The 18,308-nt window shown below is 32.7% G+C and overlaps 1 protein-coding gene across 1 annotated transcript in view; it reads right to left on the bottom strand.

Moving 5' to 3' along the window:
- Nucleotides 1-301: 301 nt before the first annotated feature.
- LOC118754523 (WD repeat-containing protein 63) overlaps nt 302-18,308 on the bottom strand; it is a 36,293-nt gene continuing 18,286 nt past the window's right edge. The window contains exons 5-9 of the mRNA XM_036489402.1: nt 16,649-16,839; nt 15,483-16,583; nt 15,122-15,297; nt 12,885-13,087; nt 302-923 (exon numbers count right to left, since the gene is read on the bottom strand). Of these exons, the coding sequence (XP_036345295.1) occupies nt 302-923; nt 12,885-13,087; nt 15,122-15,297; nt 15,483-16,583; nt 16,649-16,839 (2,293 nt within the window). The remainder of the gene's footprint in view (nt 924-12,884; nt 13,088-15,121; nt 15,298-15,482; nt 16,584-16,648; nt 16,840-18,308) is intronic.

Below are 18,308 nucleotides of genomic sequence, written 5' to 3'. Positions count from 1 at the left end.
TAACGAAATTAGTGGGCTATTAACAAAAAAATATATATATTTGAAAGCAAAAACCCGCACATTTAAGGGTCTAATAAATAAGGCTAAAATTCTTAAACGTTTGATAAATACATTAGTAGATATATATACCTTAAATCAGCACCATTAGCAAATATTTGGACAAAATGTTGTCATTCGCCGCTTACCGTACTACCGGATATTACAATGGAAATAATAAATAAGTGGTTTCTAAATGTAAGTAAAATAATATGAACATTGAAAAAAGATGTAGTAGCTAGGTATGTACATACATATTTATTTATTATTTCGACATTAGTTCATCTTCCGATTGTTTTGGATTAACATTGACTTCTGTTTGACTTTCTCTTTCTGATTGTAAATTTTTTTGAGCTTCAATATAACTGTCATATAACCAGTAGCATTCTTCCAATAGGTCATCATTCTGAACACATTCATACCAATAGAGCCGTTCAGTGTTCCCACCCATTGACTTGTTCAGCAAACGGCGACGATGATCCCCACGATATAAAAAATCAATGTAACTAAGAGTATCAAAGGCATCAAAGTTATGAACTACTTCATTGGATTCCATTTCAGTGGCAACATAATCATCAACATTATCCATTAATACTCCTACAGATGCAAGTATCATATCGATGCGCTGCAGATCGACTTTCTCATGTGGTAATATCCTTGCCCTAACAGCGGCTACTTCTTCGCCCACACGTTGCTGGATGCGAATCAATGATTGTTTTTTTGCAGCTTCGTAGGCCAAATGCCTTTTTTCAAGTCTAGTTTCACGCTCTAGCTTTTCTTCGTCAACGCGCTTACGAGTCATTAAAATACTCAGCAAACGATTCAAATTCAATTCGTCCCATTTATGTTTCATTCGCTCAGTATAGGAGAGGTTTTTATAGTCGTCCCTAGAAATTCAAACAAATAAAGAATATATATATATATATATATATGTATGCATGTATATAATATATGTATGTTAGGCAGAGACATTATAACATAATTATTTCATGGTGGAATTTTAAAAAAAGTCTTCGAAATTTTCGTAAGAGTACTCTTTTGATAATAATTATGTGTGAGACATTTTTTTTAAGTCATCGATAACTATTATTTTAAGACTTATATAATAGAAGCTTTTTCATAATAATTATCATTGAGATAAATATTTTTAAAGCTTCAAAGACTTTTATTTTGAGACTTACATTATAAAAGTCTTTTGATAATAATTATGAGTGCGAAAAAATGTTGTATATAGTCCCGAACAGGTCCCAAACCAAGCCCCAGCAGGTCCCAAACTACCCCCCAACTAATCTCCAACTAGTCCCGAAATCCTGAAATGCTCCTGAACAAGTCCCGTCTTTTAAGACTTAAAACTTTTTTCGCGCTCATAATTATTATGAAAAGGCTTTTATAAAATAAGTCTTAAAATAAAATTCTTTGAAGAGTTAAAAAATTTATCTCTCTGATAATTATAATGAAAGGACTTTTATAATATAAGTCTGTTTATAGATGACTCGAAAAATAGTTATCTTAACATAATGATTATTGATTGACTTTTATGCTTTTCTCTTATAATAGTTATATCTCTGATGTTAGGGTACCCATCGAAAATCCTTTTTTTTTTGGAAATTTCAATACCCTACCCCCTTATTTTATTGGATTCTTTTGGATATACTAGAGGTCGCGACCTGTCGATTTAGGTCAGAAAATAGGATTGCTTAGATTTATGACTTTTGAATGACTATTTTTATCGGATAAATTAGAAAAAAGACTCATAGTTCTATTAATTTTTTAAATTTTGAACATCGATAATTTCTGCAGTTTAAAAATATGGAGTACTATCTAAAATTAAAGCTATTTTCAAATAAACTGATACCTCATCAATTGCAACCGCATACAAATTTTCGAATTTAGGCGACTTTTCGTATATACGGCCCGAATTTCAGATTTTTTGAGCAGTGTTGATAAAGAGTTCCTCAATATTTATTCAAAATTTATATATACAATCGCTGTTTAGCAAACAAGTGGTTTTTCAAGACATTTAGGAAAATGGGGGTGGCACCTCCAACTAATATGATATATGCGTATCTTAAAAACTACTTGCCCGATGTCGACCAAATTTGATATACACCTTGTGCTTAAATATTTTCCAAATCGGACAAAAACCACGGGCTCCACCAACGTAACGGTAATTTCAAAAAGCTCCATCAAATTAATGTGGGACCACTTCTGAGGTTCCCCCCTTCCTCCAAATAAATAATTATAGAAATCGCTTAACGTGATCTGAAGTTATGCGATAACATAAATACATACAAAAAAATATTCCGACGAATTGATAACGTCCTCCTTTTTTGAAGTTGGCTAAAAATAAAGTGGCTTTGAAAAGCTTTATTAAGTTACATTTTCATATAAATTTTCGATTACTTAAGCACTTCCTTACTTTTTTTTTGTGATTTTGGCTGCAAGTATTTAGCTTTACAAGTGGTAAATTCTCAACAGTTGTACCTTCCTTCACTTAAAATAAAATTAAATAAACAGAATGCTCTTTCCACAGATACTTGCGTAACTGGTGCACCAATAACAAAGATATCTTATTCAAAATGCTCATGCGTTCTTAAATAGAGGTTTTGATGATAAGTTAAAATATCTTCATTCATTGGTAAGTGCCTATCGTCCCATCTCATTCAACAACTATGAATATGATATCCATATCAATGTCAGACACACAAATAAAATATGATGGGGGGTTAATAAAAATGGATATCGCATCCGCAGGTAATGAGCCATATTCACAAAAATGAAGGATATCTTCCGTATGCATAATGATTACTTTAGGGTGCGTTCACACAAAAAGCCGAGCGGCGAAGAGCGAAGCTAGGCGGAACCAAGCGAAGCTGATTGGTGTTCACACTGAACGAAGTGAAGCTGAGCTTTTTTGATGGACTCAGCTGTAAGATACCACAAAAATTACCGTTAAGGAAAAGCGATAAAAACATTTGCTGAACTTTATTGAAAATATTAGTTCTAAAATTCGTTTTTGTTTGAATATTTTGATATCTTGTTTGCAGCACCGGCATGAAGCTGAAAATTAAATAGAAAATTCAAAATAAAAAACTTCTTTGTTCTCAGCCCCAAAACGCTTCTGAAAAGTATGAACACTTTTATATAGCTACAGCAATTTGAAAGCTTCACTCAGCTCGGAACGGCTTAGCTTGGATCGGCTACGCTTTCTGTCTGAACATACCCATATACGAGGATATCCTCCAAGCACAAGTTAAAGGTAGACTCGTAAGAGCTTTGAATTTCATATTAGAGCATGTTCTATACATACGGTACACAGTAAATTACTTAATAATGAAGCAATGTGCATGTATGGGACTTTTTTGTCATTAATCCAAAGACAACGACTGGTGCAAAAGTACCCACAAATATTTGGTAGTATTTGGGCTTATATTCGAAACCCTCTATCCGAAATTTTTACAAAAACTTCTTCGCGATGTTAGAGCCCATGTGGGACTTACCTGTCATCACTGATGTCATTTCTGACTTTGCAATTTAAGAGAAAAATCTTCTGTCAAGCGTTATACAAGATCAGTATAAATATCACCGATGGCAGTTAAGTCTTAGGAGAATTTTTAAATAAGAATCTAATTTTTGTGAAAAGTGCAGATAGAGGGTATTGAATATAATCCCTCGATGTGTTTCGTGACTTTGACTTTGCAATGATTTCCCGCTCAAATAATATGGCAATGGCACAATTTTGTCGCAAGAAAATTTCCATATAAAAGTAATCAGCTGTGTCACAATGTGGCACATTTTGCAACAAATACGAGATTTGCAACAACTTTGCGACGTTTCATGAATCCCTAAAGTTAAGTTTTAGAATATATGTAAATAAATTTTTGGCCCTTTCTACTTACGTTGAGCTTAATTCCAATTTCATCAGTACTTTATCTTTCTATCTTAAATACATATTTATAATCTTTTTTCATTTTAATCATATGAAATTCGATGATTTTTCACAGAGCAAATTAATTTTTGCACGATTTGCTCCATTTTCTTACAATCAACTTTTAAAATTATATTCACCGTTGAACAAATTGCGCTGCGATTGTGCGATTTAAGGCAGCATGCGCGATAGCTTCCATTTGAAAACACTTGTGCCGTTCGATTTATATCGCTATCTCTATAGCAACCGCGTTGGTGTGCGCAAGGCTTAAGTATTTGCGAAGCGCAGAAAAGAAGTGTATTAACACAACCTTTCACAACAGAAATGAGTTTGCACCTGACTTAACTAACTTTTTTTGAAGCATATGATTTTTACTAAATAAAGTAAAAAGTTAACTTTATGCATACCCATTTACTTTTAAGGTTATGCTTCTACTCGGAAATACAAGGTGAGATGAATGAGACAATCAATTTTTAGTGATGTGTCATTAATAGCGTTTTCTCAGTATACGCTAACCGGGAATTCAATTTTGATCAGCTGTTCAGATGGCATGCGAATTTTATGAAAATGAAATTTTACAAAGCTTCTGAATGCTAAAAGGTTAATCTGGAATGGAATTAACCAGGAAAATGGTGTACAGAAATTACTTAGTTACGTTGTTTTCTTGACGATAGCTAGGGACAAAACGATACTATTAAATACAAGTACATACTCGATACTTTCCGTCCGATACCAAGTAATTTTGGTATCGATCTTTTGAACAGAGTAGTGAGAAGTATCGGAAGAAAGTACTTGTATCGAAACCCGGACTTTTATTTTTTAATCTAATTACACTGGATCAAAAATTTGTGTTTGGTTTTTTTCCACGCATGACTCTATCCATTTTCCATGTAGAATCGCCCCCGCTGAATCCAAAAATTGAGTTAATTTTTTGTTCCGTGGATACGTTTTCGAGATATTTTCATTTTACCGTTATCCAGCTCAAAACAAAAGTTAGTTCCACTTAGTCGCTTATATCTCTTGAACCAATTTAACAACGACAGTAAAAAATCTTTGCGCATTTTTCATTTTTTTTAGATTTTCTTCGTTAGTAACTTGATTTTTTTTGTAACACGACAGGCTTTAGCACAAATGCAAAAATCTTACACCGAACCTGTTGTTTTTTTTTAATTTTTCTTCTGTTAAAATGTTTTTTATGTTTTCATCAAAAAATAATAATAATTTGGATTGATTAATTAATTCGGCAGAAATTATCAGACCTATCGAAAAGTGATGTATATAAGGTCTATGTAGAATTTTTAGCTCTTATTTGCCGTATTTTATATTAATATTGTTAAATTGGTTCGTAAGACAATTAAGTGTAACCATTTTCTGCTGTAAGTGAAATAACGGTAAATTGAAAATTTCCTGATAATGGATAAGTTATCCATAGAATAAAAAATTAAGTAGATTTTCGGAATCAGCAAGCAATTCTTTATGGGAATTGGATATTGGCATCCATTGAACATTTTTGCTGTAAGCCAGTGTTATTATTGTGAATAGCTAATGTTTGGCAGTTTAGCTGCCAATGAAAATACCTAAATATTATCATCACACTAACGTTTCGCTAGCTTGAAGTGAAAAGTTACTAACAGCCAATTTAACGAAAGCAATTTAAGTGAAAAATGATTTAAATTTTTTGAATTTTATATGGAAATTGACAGAAAATAAGAAATCAAATTCCATTTAAATTGCTGGTGAAACCGGCAGTAAGTCCACTTTTTGTGAAAACTCATATTTGGATATAGGAGGTAAGGTAAATTAAAAACGCAATGTCTCGAAAAGGATTAACTAACGTGCTTGTTTTATTTCTTCCAGTTCATACTAAATTAAAGGCATATTTATAAAGTCTAAAAGAGGCACAGAAAAATCGATAAGCTCACAAAATATTATAAATCTTTTAAATTGCATCGGAACCTTCTGCAAAATTCTTAAAGGAAATGTTTTGAAAAGTTTTTTTTCTGCAATTGGACCCAGCAACTTTTCGCTCTAAGCTAGCGATTTGAACACTGCACTATAACAGAAATATACCATTGTTACCCTGCAAAAACGGTATTATAATACAGATAACTTTTATTAATTAATTAATTTTTATGAAATGAATTATAAAACAATTGTGTTTGATCTTAGTCGATTTCTTTTTGTACAAAATAAATATTAAAGTATAAAAAATAAAATGCGTACATAAAAAAGCAAATTCTCTTAACAAAATTCTGGGAAGTTTATAAAAAACAATTTTTTGGACTTGCACTTTTTTCTTTTTTTTTTTTTTGGAAACCATCCTAGTAAAACATGTTTTAAAACTTTAAGTTTTTCTTAAAAAGATTAATTGCTATTCGTCTAAAATCCAAAATGATAATCACATAAGTTATCTTGACCAAAATTCATAGATATGTGATAGCGTTTTTATACAAACAATTCTATATCAATAGGTATAAATATCGATATAAGTAGGTATCGATACCATTACCCGATACTTGGTGAGTGTCGATACTTTCCTTCGATGCTACTTCCAAGTACAGGTATCGATACTTCCATGGTATCGTTTTATCCCTAACGACGGCATTTTGATAACACAGGGTAACACTGATTTGGTTTCTTAAAATGTAAAAGCCGTTTTTGATAGACTTTTTTGTGCTGATTACGAATCTGTACGTAAAAAGTTTCCATCAGCTTTAAATTTAACAAATTAAAGCCAGAACTTTTGGGTACAATACCTGGAAATACCATTTGTTTTGATTTTGGTGAAGATGGAGTGCCTTCTGCAATTAAACAAAAGGTTGTACAATCTTCCGCTTAGGCTCAAATTAAGGCTTCAACTTTCAACTACAATACCTGAAAATACTATTCCTGGTCCTTGACGCTAAGGTCACTTATAGTCATTTATTGAACAATAAAACAATACTGGAGTATTGTGCTATTGGAAGAAAGAAAATTGTGCCAAAATCCGTTTTTGCCGTTAAAGCCGATGGAAACTTTATACGTACAGATTCGTAGTTAGCACAAAAAAGTCTATTAAAAACAGCTTTTACATTTTGGGAAACAAAATTTTTCCCAATTTTTTTGGCCTTTGTAATTAGTGCAGCCTACGTAATGGCTTTCAATTTTGATGTCTTTTGACAAGAAATGTGTGTGTGACAGCGTAACTAACGCTTCTATTGATCACTATGATGAAAAAGTAATTATTTTGGTTATAAATAAAAGAAATTACGTGAGACTACCAGTGAAAATGTTTTGAAAATAAATACTGAAGATACGGTTACTGACATTATTTATTCGCAGGCTGTTATTGGAAGATGCCATCTCTTGTGTCTTTTGCTGCTATCAAGTTCTTTCGTGAATAGCTGTATAGTAGGCCAATCAATTATTAGTTGTATCACACCTCGTTAAATATAAATAATTTGCTTCGATGGACATACCTTCAGTACAGAATACTTATGTATACATTAGGACGGTCCTTAAATGTAGGAAGCAAATTTTTACATCAGATTTCCTACCTTAACTCACAAAGGCCTTAACCAACACTTTTTTCTAAACTGCGTTTTTCACAGATTTTGGTAGGATATCTTATACATAGTATAAAGGAAAGTCGAGATCCTTTGTACGCTCTAATCTTGAAAACTACTGAACGGATTTTGACGTGATTTGCTCTAATAAACTCTGTATCGATAGGAGATTGACTTTTTTTATTTAGAATTTTAAAATGGTTGCCACTTGTCTAAAAAATTATAACATCCGCACCATTCGTTGGCCTCTAGAAAAGCACTCTTTTATTTTTTTGAAAGGGGTTGCCACATGTTAATAAAATTACTATATACAATCATAATAAGCGTAGGCATCAGTACTACACCGTCCCGACGCCGTCAAACGAAAAGACTTGGCCACTAGATGTGAAATAATGGATTATTTTTCTGATTACAAAGTGAGATATCAAATGAATTTTTTCTAGTAGGGTTGCCACCTATTTAAAATTTACTATCTTCTATACATAGTATAAAGTAAAGTCGAGGTTCTTTGAACACGCTAATCTCAAAAAATACTGAACGAATTTGGACGAAATTTTCTGTAATATATACAGAATAAATCGACAGATATTTCGAATTTCTATAAGGTTGCCAAGGTTGAAAGGTTATTGTGTCCGGATGTGCAAGAATCCTTTATTTATTTTTTTTAGTAGGTTTGCCACCTATTTAAAAAATTAGTACCTTATATATAATATGCGAAGGCGTTTTTGTTGATGACATTAGATGTTCAAAAATGAAATGGCAAACGAAAGACCTTGGGCCTTCATATGTGCAATAAGGTTATATTTTCTCGAAGAGGGTTGCATGTGCGAAGAATTATAAGAAGTGGACTGCTCTTTGGACTGAAATCCAGCTGACAAACGAAAGGACTTGGCATCCCGATGTACAACAAAGTTCTATTTTTTGAACGGAGTTACCGCCCGAATTGTAAGAATCGCACAGTTCTTTGCATTAAAAACATGAGATGTCAAACGAAGGGGTTCCCACCTCCTTGAAAAATTGCTACACATCCCTTTTGCGGACAAAATGGTAAACAAACGAACTCCAATTTATAGTAAACTCTCTGGGAAGATAAGTAATACCTGCGAATAATTGTATCAAGATGCTCAATTAGGGAGTTCCCAAGGTATCGTAAGTGTCGTATTGTCGTTTATTGTAAGGTTTTAAACGGCTAAATACATGTTTAGTAGCCTTGAAACCACCACCACCTGTTTTTTAATGGTGTGAAATTTCATAATACGACTTTTATGGTAGCTTTCGATCTACGAACACAAAATCAGCATGCTATTATAGACTTTGAATATCATTACTTTAAACCAGTGCACAATGGCCGAAATTGAATTTTTTTTTGGCATAAATTCAAAATTTTTATAGCAATATATTCTTGATATCAGTTAATTTTATAAAAGAACATATCGATGGTTGAGTGGAAGATCGACCTATCTCGGCAGCCAGTTCGAAAACGCTCTATTTGAAAAACTTTTCAAGAACGCCCTATTTCAGAAGTCGTTTCAAAAAAGCCCTATCTCAGCTGCCGATTTAAAAACGCCCTATATCAGCATATTTTCAATACATTTTGAAGTGAGATAGGGCGCTTTTGAACCGAATTTTGAGATAGGGTGTTTTTCAATTAAAATCTGAAATAGGGCCTTCTTGAAAAGTTTTTTGAGATAGAGCGTTTTCGAACTGGCTGCCGAGATAGGTCTATCTTCCACTCAGCCATCGATATGTATGTCAACTAAAAAAAATTCCAAATAACAGATTTGAAGTTACAATCCTGTGCTTTCAGGGCACTTTCAAAGTCGTGTGTATGATTAGCGGTTATCTTGTCAGAATTGGTGCAAAATTATTAGTCAATTAAGATGAGCTTGTGAAAGGTTGCGTTAATATAAATAAACAAAATTAGATATGGAAAATAAAGGTCAAGATATTTCCAATAAGAATTAGTTAATGTGTATATCGTGTGAGTGTTTGTTTGTTGTTATTTAATGTAATTGTAGTGCGTATTTAAAGAAAAATACTAAACAATATTTTTATATTCCGTGGAGTAGAACTAGCAAGCTGACGAGTGCTGACGCGAACTAACAACAAAAAAAGGCTTAATAATAATTAGATTTTATTCGAGTACAGTTTTGGCTCATTTTTGCTAATTTTTCCAAAATTTAACATTTTAAGCGGGGTACACGTAGAAATCTATATATCCTCCTTACATAGAACAAAGCGATTTTTTTTTATGTTTAGGCCTGAGAACTTCTATAGGGTTGCCATCTGTCTAAAAAATTATAAGATCTGCACCGTTCTTTGAATTACAGAGGTGTCAATTGAAGGTGCTTAGCCTCTAGATGTCCAATAATGCATTCTATTTTTAGTAGGGTTGCCACCATTTTAAAAATTATAATATCTTCACCGTTAGTTGGACTAAAAATTAGGTACAAAGTGAAAGAATACGGTCCCCGGATGTGCAATAAGCTTTTATTTTTTTAGTGGGGTTGCCACCTTTTTAAAAATTACTACCTTACATATACATACGCATTTGTTGTTAGTGACATCAGATTTGCACAGTGCATTCAAATTTAAAAAAATTTGGTGTCATTAGCTTGGCATATAAATAAATAAATTTGTATTTTCTTCGTAAGGGTTACCACCTGTTTGAGAATTCGAAACGAAAGAGTGCTAAGAAATTCCTAGTTTGAATATTTAAGCTATTTTTGCGGTATTTGAAGGAGATTGTTATCAATCTAAATGCGTTTGAAAGGCTTTATTCAGAACTATATTTAGTAGAGTTGCCACATGTTTAAAAAAGCAAGCTCAACTTGAATTGTGGCACTTGGGTAAGTTAAATATGTATCACAATATGGGTGCCAGACTAAAGGGGTTTAAGCAATTTTAAAAAAGTTTTGAAAAAGGTTATCGTTCAAAAGCAGGGTAATACATGGGGAGAGGGAAAGGGTTATCTGATTGGCCCAAAAGTTTTACCATAACTTGCTAGTAGCAGGAGGAAATATGTACGAAGGTTGAAAATGATAACTTTCTTTCTTTTTAAAATTTATGCAAAAAAAAATTAAATTCCGGCCAATGTGCAGTGGCATTTTTCAAATACATATAATTGGGATACAAACCGCTGCTTGCTGCGAAGTATTTACACTTACACTATACAATTCTTCTTGTGAGTGATTTTTGACAATTGGCTATTGCTTTGTTGGTACTTCGTCAAAACAAATCAAAGCAGTCCCTGTTCAGTAATTCTGCGCAGTTTTACACATGAGCGTTATTTGTGATAATGTGTGTATGCCCGCCAATGCTTTAAGCAATCGTGCATCACTGCGTGTGTGCAGCTCCAACATCCCCATTTTTAAACGTGACAACCCAAGTGATTTCGCTAAACCCGTCAATTGCAAAAGGTAATCGAAGAAGCAGTAACAAGCATCTAAAGTGAATTTCGAAAGTGAGTTTTTATTTCCAAAAAAACTACTCAATACATGCGATGATCCTTGGTATATAGTATTCGAGAGAAATAACTTTCGGATGATTTCCTAAACGATGGAAAGATGGATGTAGCCTCCAATTGGCGACGATGGGAACGACATAGAAAAGCCTGGCCTACTTTGTAGGACTTTAACCAAAATTACTTGGGCGTTTACATTGTGGTTGTTCACACTTTCCCAGTTATCAGGTTATCTGGTTAAAAATTCTTATTCACCAGTGTATGTTATTGCTGTAAACTGTATAAAAAATATAACCACATAACCAGGTAACCAAGCAAGTGTGAACAACCCAAATATTTGATATTTTTAAAGCAAATTGTTCTTACTAGTAAACCCGCAAAGCGTTAAAACGCCCAAAATTGAGTTTCAAAAACCTAACAAATATTTCAAATATTAGTTTGGGTTATAAGCGATCCGAGTGTCATATTTCATCTAAATCCTTTGTGAGGAGAGGTCCCGCATAGTGAAGGTTTTTAATTTAATCAAAATTTAAATCACCTTTTACCGATAAAAAAGTTTTTAGTTAAAAACAAAAAAAAAACTTTATCGCACATCTACACGCTTTGATTAATTTGACCTCTCATTTTGGAAATTCGAAAGAACGGTGCAAATCTAATGACTATCTCAAAAAATGTCTTTCGAAAAGGTGGCCAGAAATAAGCATTTTCTAACCCATTCCGACTGATACCCATCTTTTAATAATATACTCCACATATTAAATGATTTGAATGTAAATTTTTAAACACGTCGCAAGTCCTCTTCTGATATTATAAATGTTGAAACTAAAAATTTCTTAACCTTATTTGACCTTTTTATCTTTCATATAATTTTTGTGTTAGTTAATTAAATCAGACCTTTCAAACAGGTGCCAGCCATCTTCCAAAGTTTTTTCAACCTTAAACCTTGTTAAATCGTCTGGCATTGCGATACATATTTTAATTAATTAATGACTTAAGTTGAATTTAATTTTTTTAATGTGGCAACCCGCAAAATATAGTGCATAAATTAAGATTTTCAAACCCTCTTCGACTGATACCCACATTTCAATTATTGATTTAACTTATTAAATAGTTTGAATTTTACTTTTTGAACAGCAGGCAACCCTCTTCCAATACCTCAAACATATTTTTAGTGTTCAAACTAAAGACTTCTATTGGCTTTCGTTTGACAACCGTATTTTAATATTTAATATAACATTTAAAGCAAATGGCAAACCTTTTCAAATATTTTCAAACTACTACCTTCTGAAACACATTTTGTTTGACACCCATATGGTGATGCATATTTCTCTTAACTAATTCCCTTAATGCAAATTGAATGTGATTTTTTAAAAATGTGGAAACCCTTCTGTAGTTAGGTTTAGAAACAAAGCATTTCAAACCATTTCTATTGATACCCAGTTTGTAATAATTGATTTTTTTTAATAATTTTAATATAATTTTTTAAAAGGTGGCAGCTCTTTTCAAAGAAGGAAAACCTTATTGCACATCTACAATCTACCTTATGGCAAATCGAGCGAACGGTGTGGATTTGATGCCATTGATTATTAGATAATTTGAATTTAATATTTCAACAGGTGGCCACTATTTTCGAAAAAATAAAACCAGTCTGCACATCTACAGGCTAAGCGCTTTAATTTGGCAACCCATTTTTTTAAATCAAGCAGATCTTTTGTCCTGAACAAAAAATTCCTTCCCGTAATATATATATAGATTTCATACTAATTCGAAAGTCGGTATGTCATGCGGTCCAGTTGCAAGTTTTATTTATAACATTTATTTGACAGAAAAAGCGTAAAAAAGCTTTTGCATTACCACTTTCAACCTCATTTTTACTGGATATACCGGTAATTTTTCATATATAAATACATACCTTCTGTCTTCGGTATTGTCCTTAACTTTGCGTGTTGCGTTTAATGCGTACTCCTTCTCAAGCCGCTCTAGTTCTTTTCTAGCATCAACTTCGGCCTGACGTTTGGCTTCAATAATATCACGATTATTTTCGAAGAACTGTTGTTCCCAAGATTGAATAGATTTTTTCCGGTTTTCTTCTTTGGTAAAATACTCTTTAACCCTCTAAATAAAAACATGAATAAAAAATAAATATTTTGTCGTGCATTTAGAATCGATATTTTCAAGAATTGTATCTTCTTAAAAGAAATATAAAAACAAAATCATATAAATTCACCGCAGGCTATACGAGTATGTGTACATTACACTGTCTTTTAATGTCCTTAAATATATTCATGGGATTTAATTAAACTAGGAATCATCAAAAATAAAAATCATTTTCAAATGACATATTTGACATAAAATAATTGGAAAGAAAAGTTATAATTAATCTTGTTTCGAGTCCTTCTTCAATTGATACCTATATATCCATATATAATTTATGGTCCTTTGTAAAAAATCCTGCTACCTGGTAAAAAAAACCAAAAACGAAACTTTGTTATGTCCTAATACTGTAAGAAGTATAGTAATACCGTCTTATACAGAGGTAAAATAAGTAAATTAGCCAAACATACGCACTGCGTAAAGCTTATTCTGAAAACTTTGACTGCAAATAACGACCAAAAAATAACAGGCAAAAGTTTTTGTCTACCAACTGTAAAAATTTAGTCAGAGGCCATATTTGTGCGTGGGCTTTTTTTATCTTAATTAAATCATTTGTAAGATGGCTATTTTTGCCAGATTTTGTCACTTAAAAAGCATGCTATTTCACACTCAAACATATAATAACAAATATTTTAATAGAAAATGGCTCAATTTTTGCTTTTATATTCAAATATCAATAATGTTGTCTCCACAAAGCTATCGCGCAAATGAAAATGTAGCTGTCAAAGTACCAAATTGCTGGCAATATTTATCAAGATAAAAGCTCTGATAATTATAATTATTGATTGCCAAGAGCAATATGCGGTCTCCATGGGCAAAATTTTGCCTGATAATATTATCAAGATAAAAACTTTTGCCTGTGGAGACAGCAAGTAAGCACGGGTTGTCATGGTCCGAATTGCATAAAATTTGATTCAGATAGTATTTAAGACAAAAACAGTTTGATTTTTTGGGACGGTCTAATGTGCATATGTGATGAGCTGCATAACAAAACGCATTAATTAAATTTTTTGTATTTTTCGTGTTTTGGCAGAATCTTATACTACATACTAGGGAAGCCAACTCGTGGGGAATTCCCCCATTTTTGGGGAATTTCAGTTTACGTGGGGAATTGGTGGATGAACTGTTTTTTTTTTTTTTGTGAGGAATTAGGTGTTAACCATTTTTTTCTTTTTGCTTTACTATTTCATAATGAATTAAAAAAGTTTCACAAGAATGCAACTGTGACTAAAAGTACTGATTATGCAACCCTGAGTTATTAAATATTTAAGTCTGGCAACGAATAGGGAACTTTGGAAGCACTATTTGCAAATTGTCATTTGAAATTTTTATTTATGCCGCCACCGGCTGTGATTTTTTGCTTTTCGTTTCTTTCATAGGTAAAGATTAAACAATAGCATATTGTAATCATACTTATATACATAATTTTACATTCATTAGATGTCAAAAACTACAGCTCGTTCAATTCTAGTATAATAAAGTTTCAAATGGCTAAAAACAACCGTTGATTTTTTAGCATTTTCTTTGTCGCATTTGCTTTAATAAAACAAATAAACAAAATTTTAACCTTAAGCAATTGTTAAGGGAAAGTTCACTCTTTCTCACGTTCATCATACGCCTCGGCAATCGAAAAAGCATAGATATCAACGAACAAACTATAAAATAAAACTTAATAAGCCGAATTGAGTAAAACAGAATGGAGTCCTTAAGTGTAGGTGTCTATTATTCAATTAGGATACTCCGAACATTATAACTTATTGAAATATTTTTATGCGTATGCTATAATTTTTGAAAAAAATATGGAAAAACAATTAAGAATCGATTGAATACGATAAAATAAATACGGGCGCGACATTTTAGGAAGTTTTGGCTATTTTTTCGCCACTTTATGTATATAAAAATGTTGAAGATTCGGTACAATTCGGTTTAATAACAGTGCGCATGATACCATGTGAATTGCCTAATAAATTTGTCAAATAATTGAAACGTACGAACCTCTAGTTCCCTGGGCTCAGGAGTGTAGAAACTCTGTGGTAATTTGACCATTCGGAAACTGCTATTGTAATCACCAATTCCTATCAGCTTTTCAGGCTCTGACGGTCGATGCTCTGATATGGCTGTTATTATCCCACCACCCAAAATGTCGTTATAGCATGCATCGTCGTCGCGGGCTAAACGTCATGTGAGAAATTAGGAAACAAAATACTATAACTGTTTTTGGAAAAAAATTATACAATTTGTCAAATCGCGCTCGTGCTGACCAAAAAATTTGCAAGCAAGGGCAAATTGAGAGGCTAGGCGTACAACCAACTGGTATATTGCACTTAAAAATTAGACAAAATAATCACATATTTACCAAGAATATCCCAAGCTTCAATATTTCCATCAATTCGCGTCAGGAATAATATCCCAGGTCGAGATTCGCTCCACGCCACCGCAGTCAAATCTGTTGCACATCTTCGCCAAAATATTGGCGAATAATTAAAATTTTCCTTCCAAACGGCAAATATTGAACGACCAATAGATACAAAAACTGCTGGGTAAAACGGGTTCTTTTTCAATGCGATAACTGGTCCATCGTGCACCCGAGCAAAATTGATCGTCATCGAAACGGTCTCACGACGTTCTGCACCTGCATATGAACCCAACCAATTAAGCCTTTCAATACGTCCATAAAATGACGACGTTATAATCGATTGCCTCATTTCTTTTGGATCTTTAGCTTCGAGAATTGTCGCAAAATTGTTGGTATTTTTTGCTGCCTTTTGTGGTGAATCCGGTATCTTACAATGAAATACAGATGAGTCGCAGTATATAGAGGTTATTGGCTCATTAAATACAATAGTGAAAATGGGATTAAGCACTTTATTTTTATAAATTGACTCGCTTTGTGTGAGGGCCCTGGGCTGATCACGCCTCATAGCCGCAGCTTGTAGTTTCTTGTCGTTTACCAAATCTAAATTCCAAAATGAAATGGTTCCATCCACAGAGCAGGTAAGGAAAAATTTGTGTATTATCTCTTTATTAGAATCTGTAAAAGCCTTGCCAAAGGAATTCACATGAAACTGGTTTCCTAGCCAATATATGCCGGTAATAGCAGACTTTTGGGATACTTCTAATGCAGACATCATAGCGGGAGGTACAATGGCATCCTCGTTTATCTGTATCGTCCATTTTAAAAAATCAGCAATTAAAACGCGATATTTGCTTTGTGCTGCTGTCAGTATCTCTTCAGTATCAAATTTTTCCACACGTCCTTGAAGATCCCAAGCAATTAGCTGACCATTTTTGCATCCGCCAAATAAAAGATTCGGGTCGTGTGGGCAGAACGAGAGAACAGTTACTTCTTGTGAAGATTCGAATTCCAATTTGTAATTTAAATTATCAGAAAAACTCCACATTAAAATAGGATTTGGTTGCAATACAGCACGCTGGACTATGTCGACATGACGTGATACTAAAAAATCATAATTAATAATGCAGATTGTAGATTATATTCTTAAGAATGAGTTGAGGCAATACTTAAGTCGATTGTAGCTGGGGTATCAAACGTATAAGAAGTGACAATTAATCCAGATAGGTTGGAGTACCAATCGATTCCACAAACGTAGCGTTCATAACTCTTGGAGATGTTAGCAAAACATAGAGTTTCTTTTAAGTACGGCGTAGTGTAGTGCTCAATAGGTTTGTTACAAATATAGGCGTAGTCATTTCTAGCATTTTAAAAAAAAACAAAAGATATTAAATTCACATAATCAAAATTAATCAGTATAATTTCAATGTTAAGTTTTCACAGGTAACAAAAATTGTGTCTCTTATAAATAAAGTACTTGAATATTTTACAATTATTTAAAAAAAAAGCAGCGTTGTCCCTTCAAATCATGCATCAAAATTTTAGTTTTGTTTCACACGGGCCCGCGTTTGCCCAAAATTTTTAGCCGAAAAAGTGGAACTTATTGTATTCTTCCTGCCTTCCATTTAACCCACCAACTTTTACTCTTCCTACGTGTTTGATGAAATTTTGTACACAGATAATGTTTTGGATTTTAAGGTTAACTGAATAGGCATTATCTTCGAGAAAACTTGTATAAAGTTGCCACCTATTCGAAATTAGTTACAAAATTATTAAAACATCATAATATGCGCATCAAACGGAAGGTACTTTAAAGATCCCTAATTCAAAAATATTTTTAATAGGGTTGCCACCTATTTTGAATCGCATATTTATTTAATATTTTGTTTAGAAAAAAAGGTAAAATATTACTATTCATGGGTACCAAGAGAAGGTTCCTAAACAATGATTTCCCTATACACAAAATGTTATGTCGCAGGATAATAGTGTAAGGTTGCCACTTATTTTCGATTCTACCCAATTTATCTAAAACATCGCAATATGGATATCAAATGAAAGGTATTGTTGAGAACTTTGGTCAGAAAATATTTACCATCAGGGTTGCCACGCTTCCTTGCCATACACATTTTTTTGTGCTAATCTCAAACAACATATTTTTATGTGTACATAGTATACCTACTCTCGCGATATGCACCACTCCTTCAGCGTATTCCGGGATAGGGTTTCCACCTAAATTTTTGAGTAAGGAATTACCTATTAAAGGTATGGAAATCCATTTTTTTCCAAAATATTTTTTTTAAAGCTATCCAAATCTTGAAAATTTTAAAAAGTATATGCACTCGGTCAACCTGGTACTTTCAATCAATGGAGTTGCAGAAAAAAGTACAATAAATATCTAATAAATTAAGTATTTGAACAACTTTGGCCTTAAAGCGTTTACTAAGGCGAAAAATTACCGAAATTACTAATTCTTCCATAGTCGCTCGAAAAAATCATATATTTTTTTAAATAAATTTGGGAAGTTTTCAAATAGAGTATTTATGTTAAAGGCAACGAAAGTTGGCATCAAATACAGCATACATATGTATATGTGAAGTTTCAATAGTGTGACACCAAATTAATAAATGACAGCATGCAGAATATCTGTCGCAGTTATTTTCTAATTTTTGAATTGAAACGATTTTTTAATTTTAAAAATTTGAGATACTTCAAAATGCTACCAAGAACTGTGAAAATGTTCCTCTTACCAAAGCGAACCAATCTATACTAATAAAACTAGTGTACAAAGAAATGAAAAAAAATTACATTGATTGCGAAACAAAAATTCCA

Source organism: Rhagoletis pomonella, unplaced genomic scaffold (assembly GCF_013731165.1).
Source record: "Rhagoletis pomonella isolate Grant_MI unplaced genomic scaffold, Rhpom_1.0 Rhpom_scaffold_00002, whole genome shotgun sequence".
In the NCBI taxonomy this organism is placed as follows: Eukaryota; Metazoa; Arthropoda; class Insecta; order Diptera; family Tephritidae; genus Rhagoletis; species Rhagoletis pomonella.
This window is presented reverse-complemented; position numbering and strand designations above follow the sequence as displayed.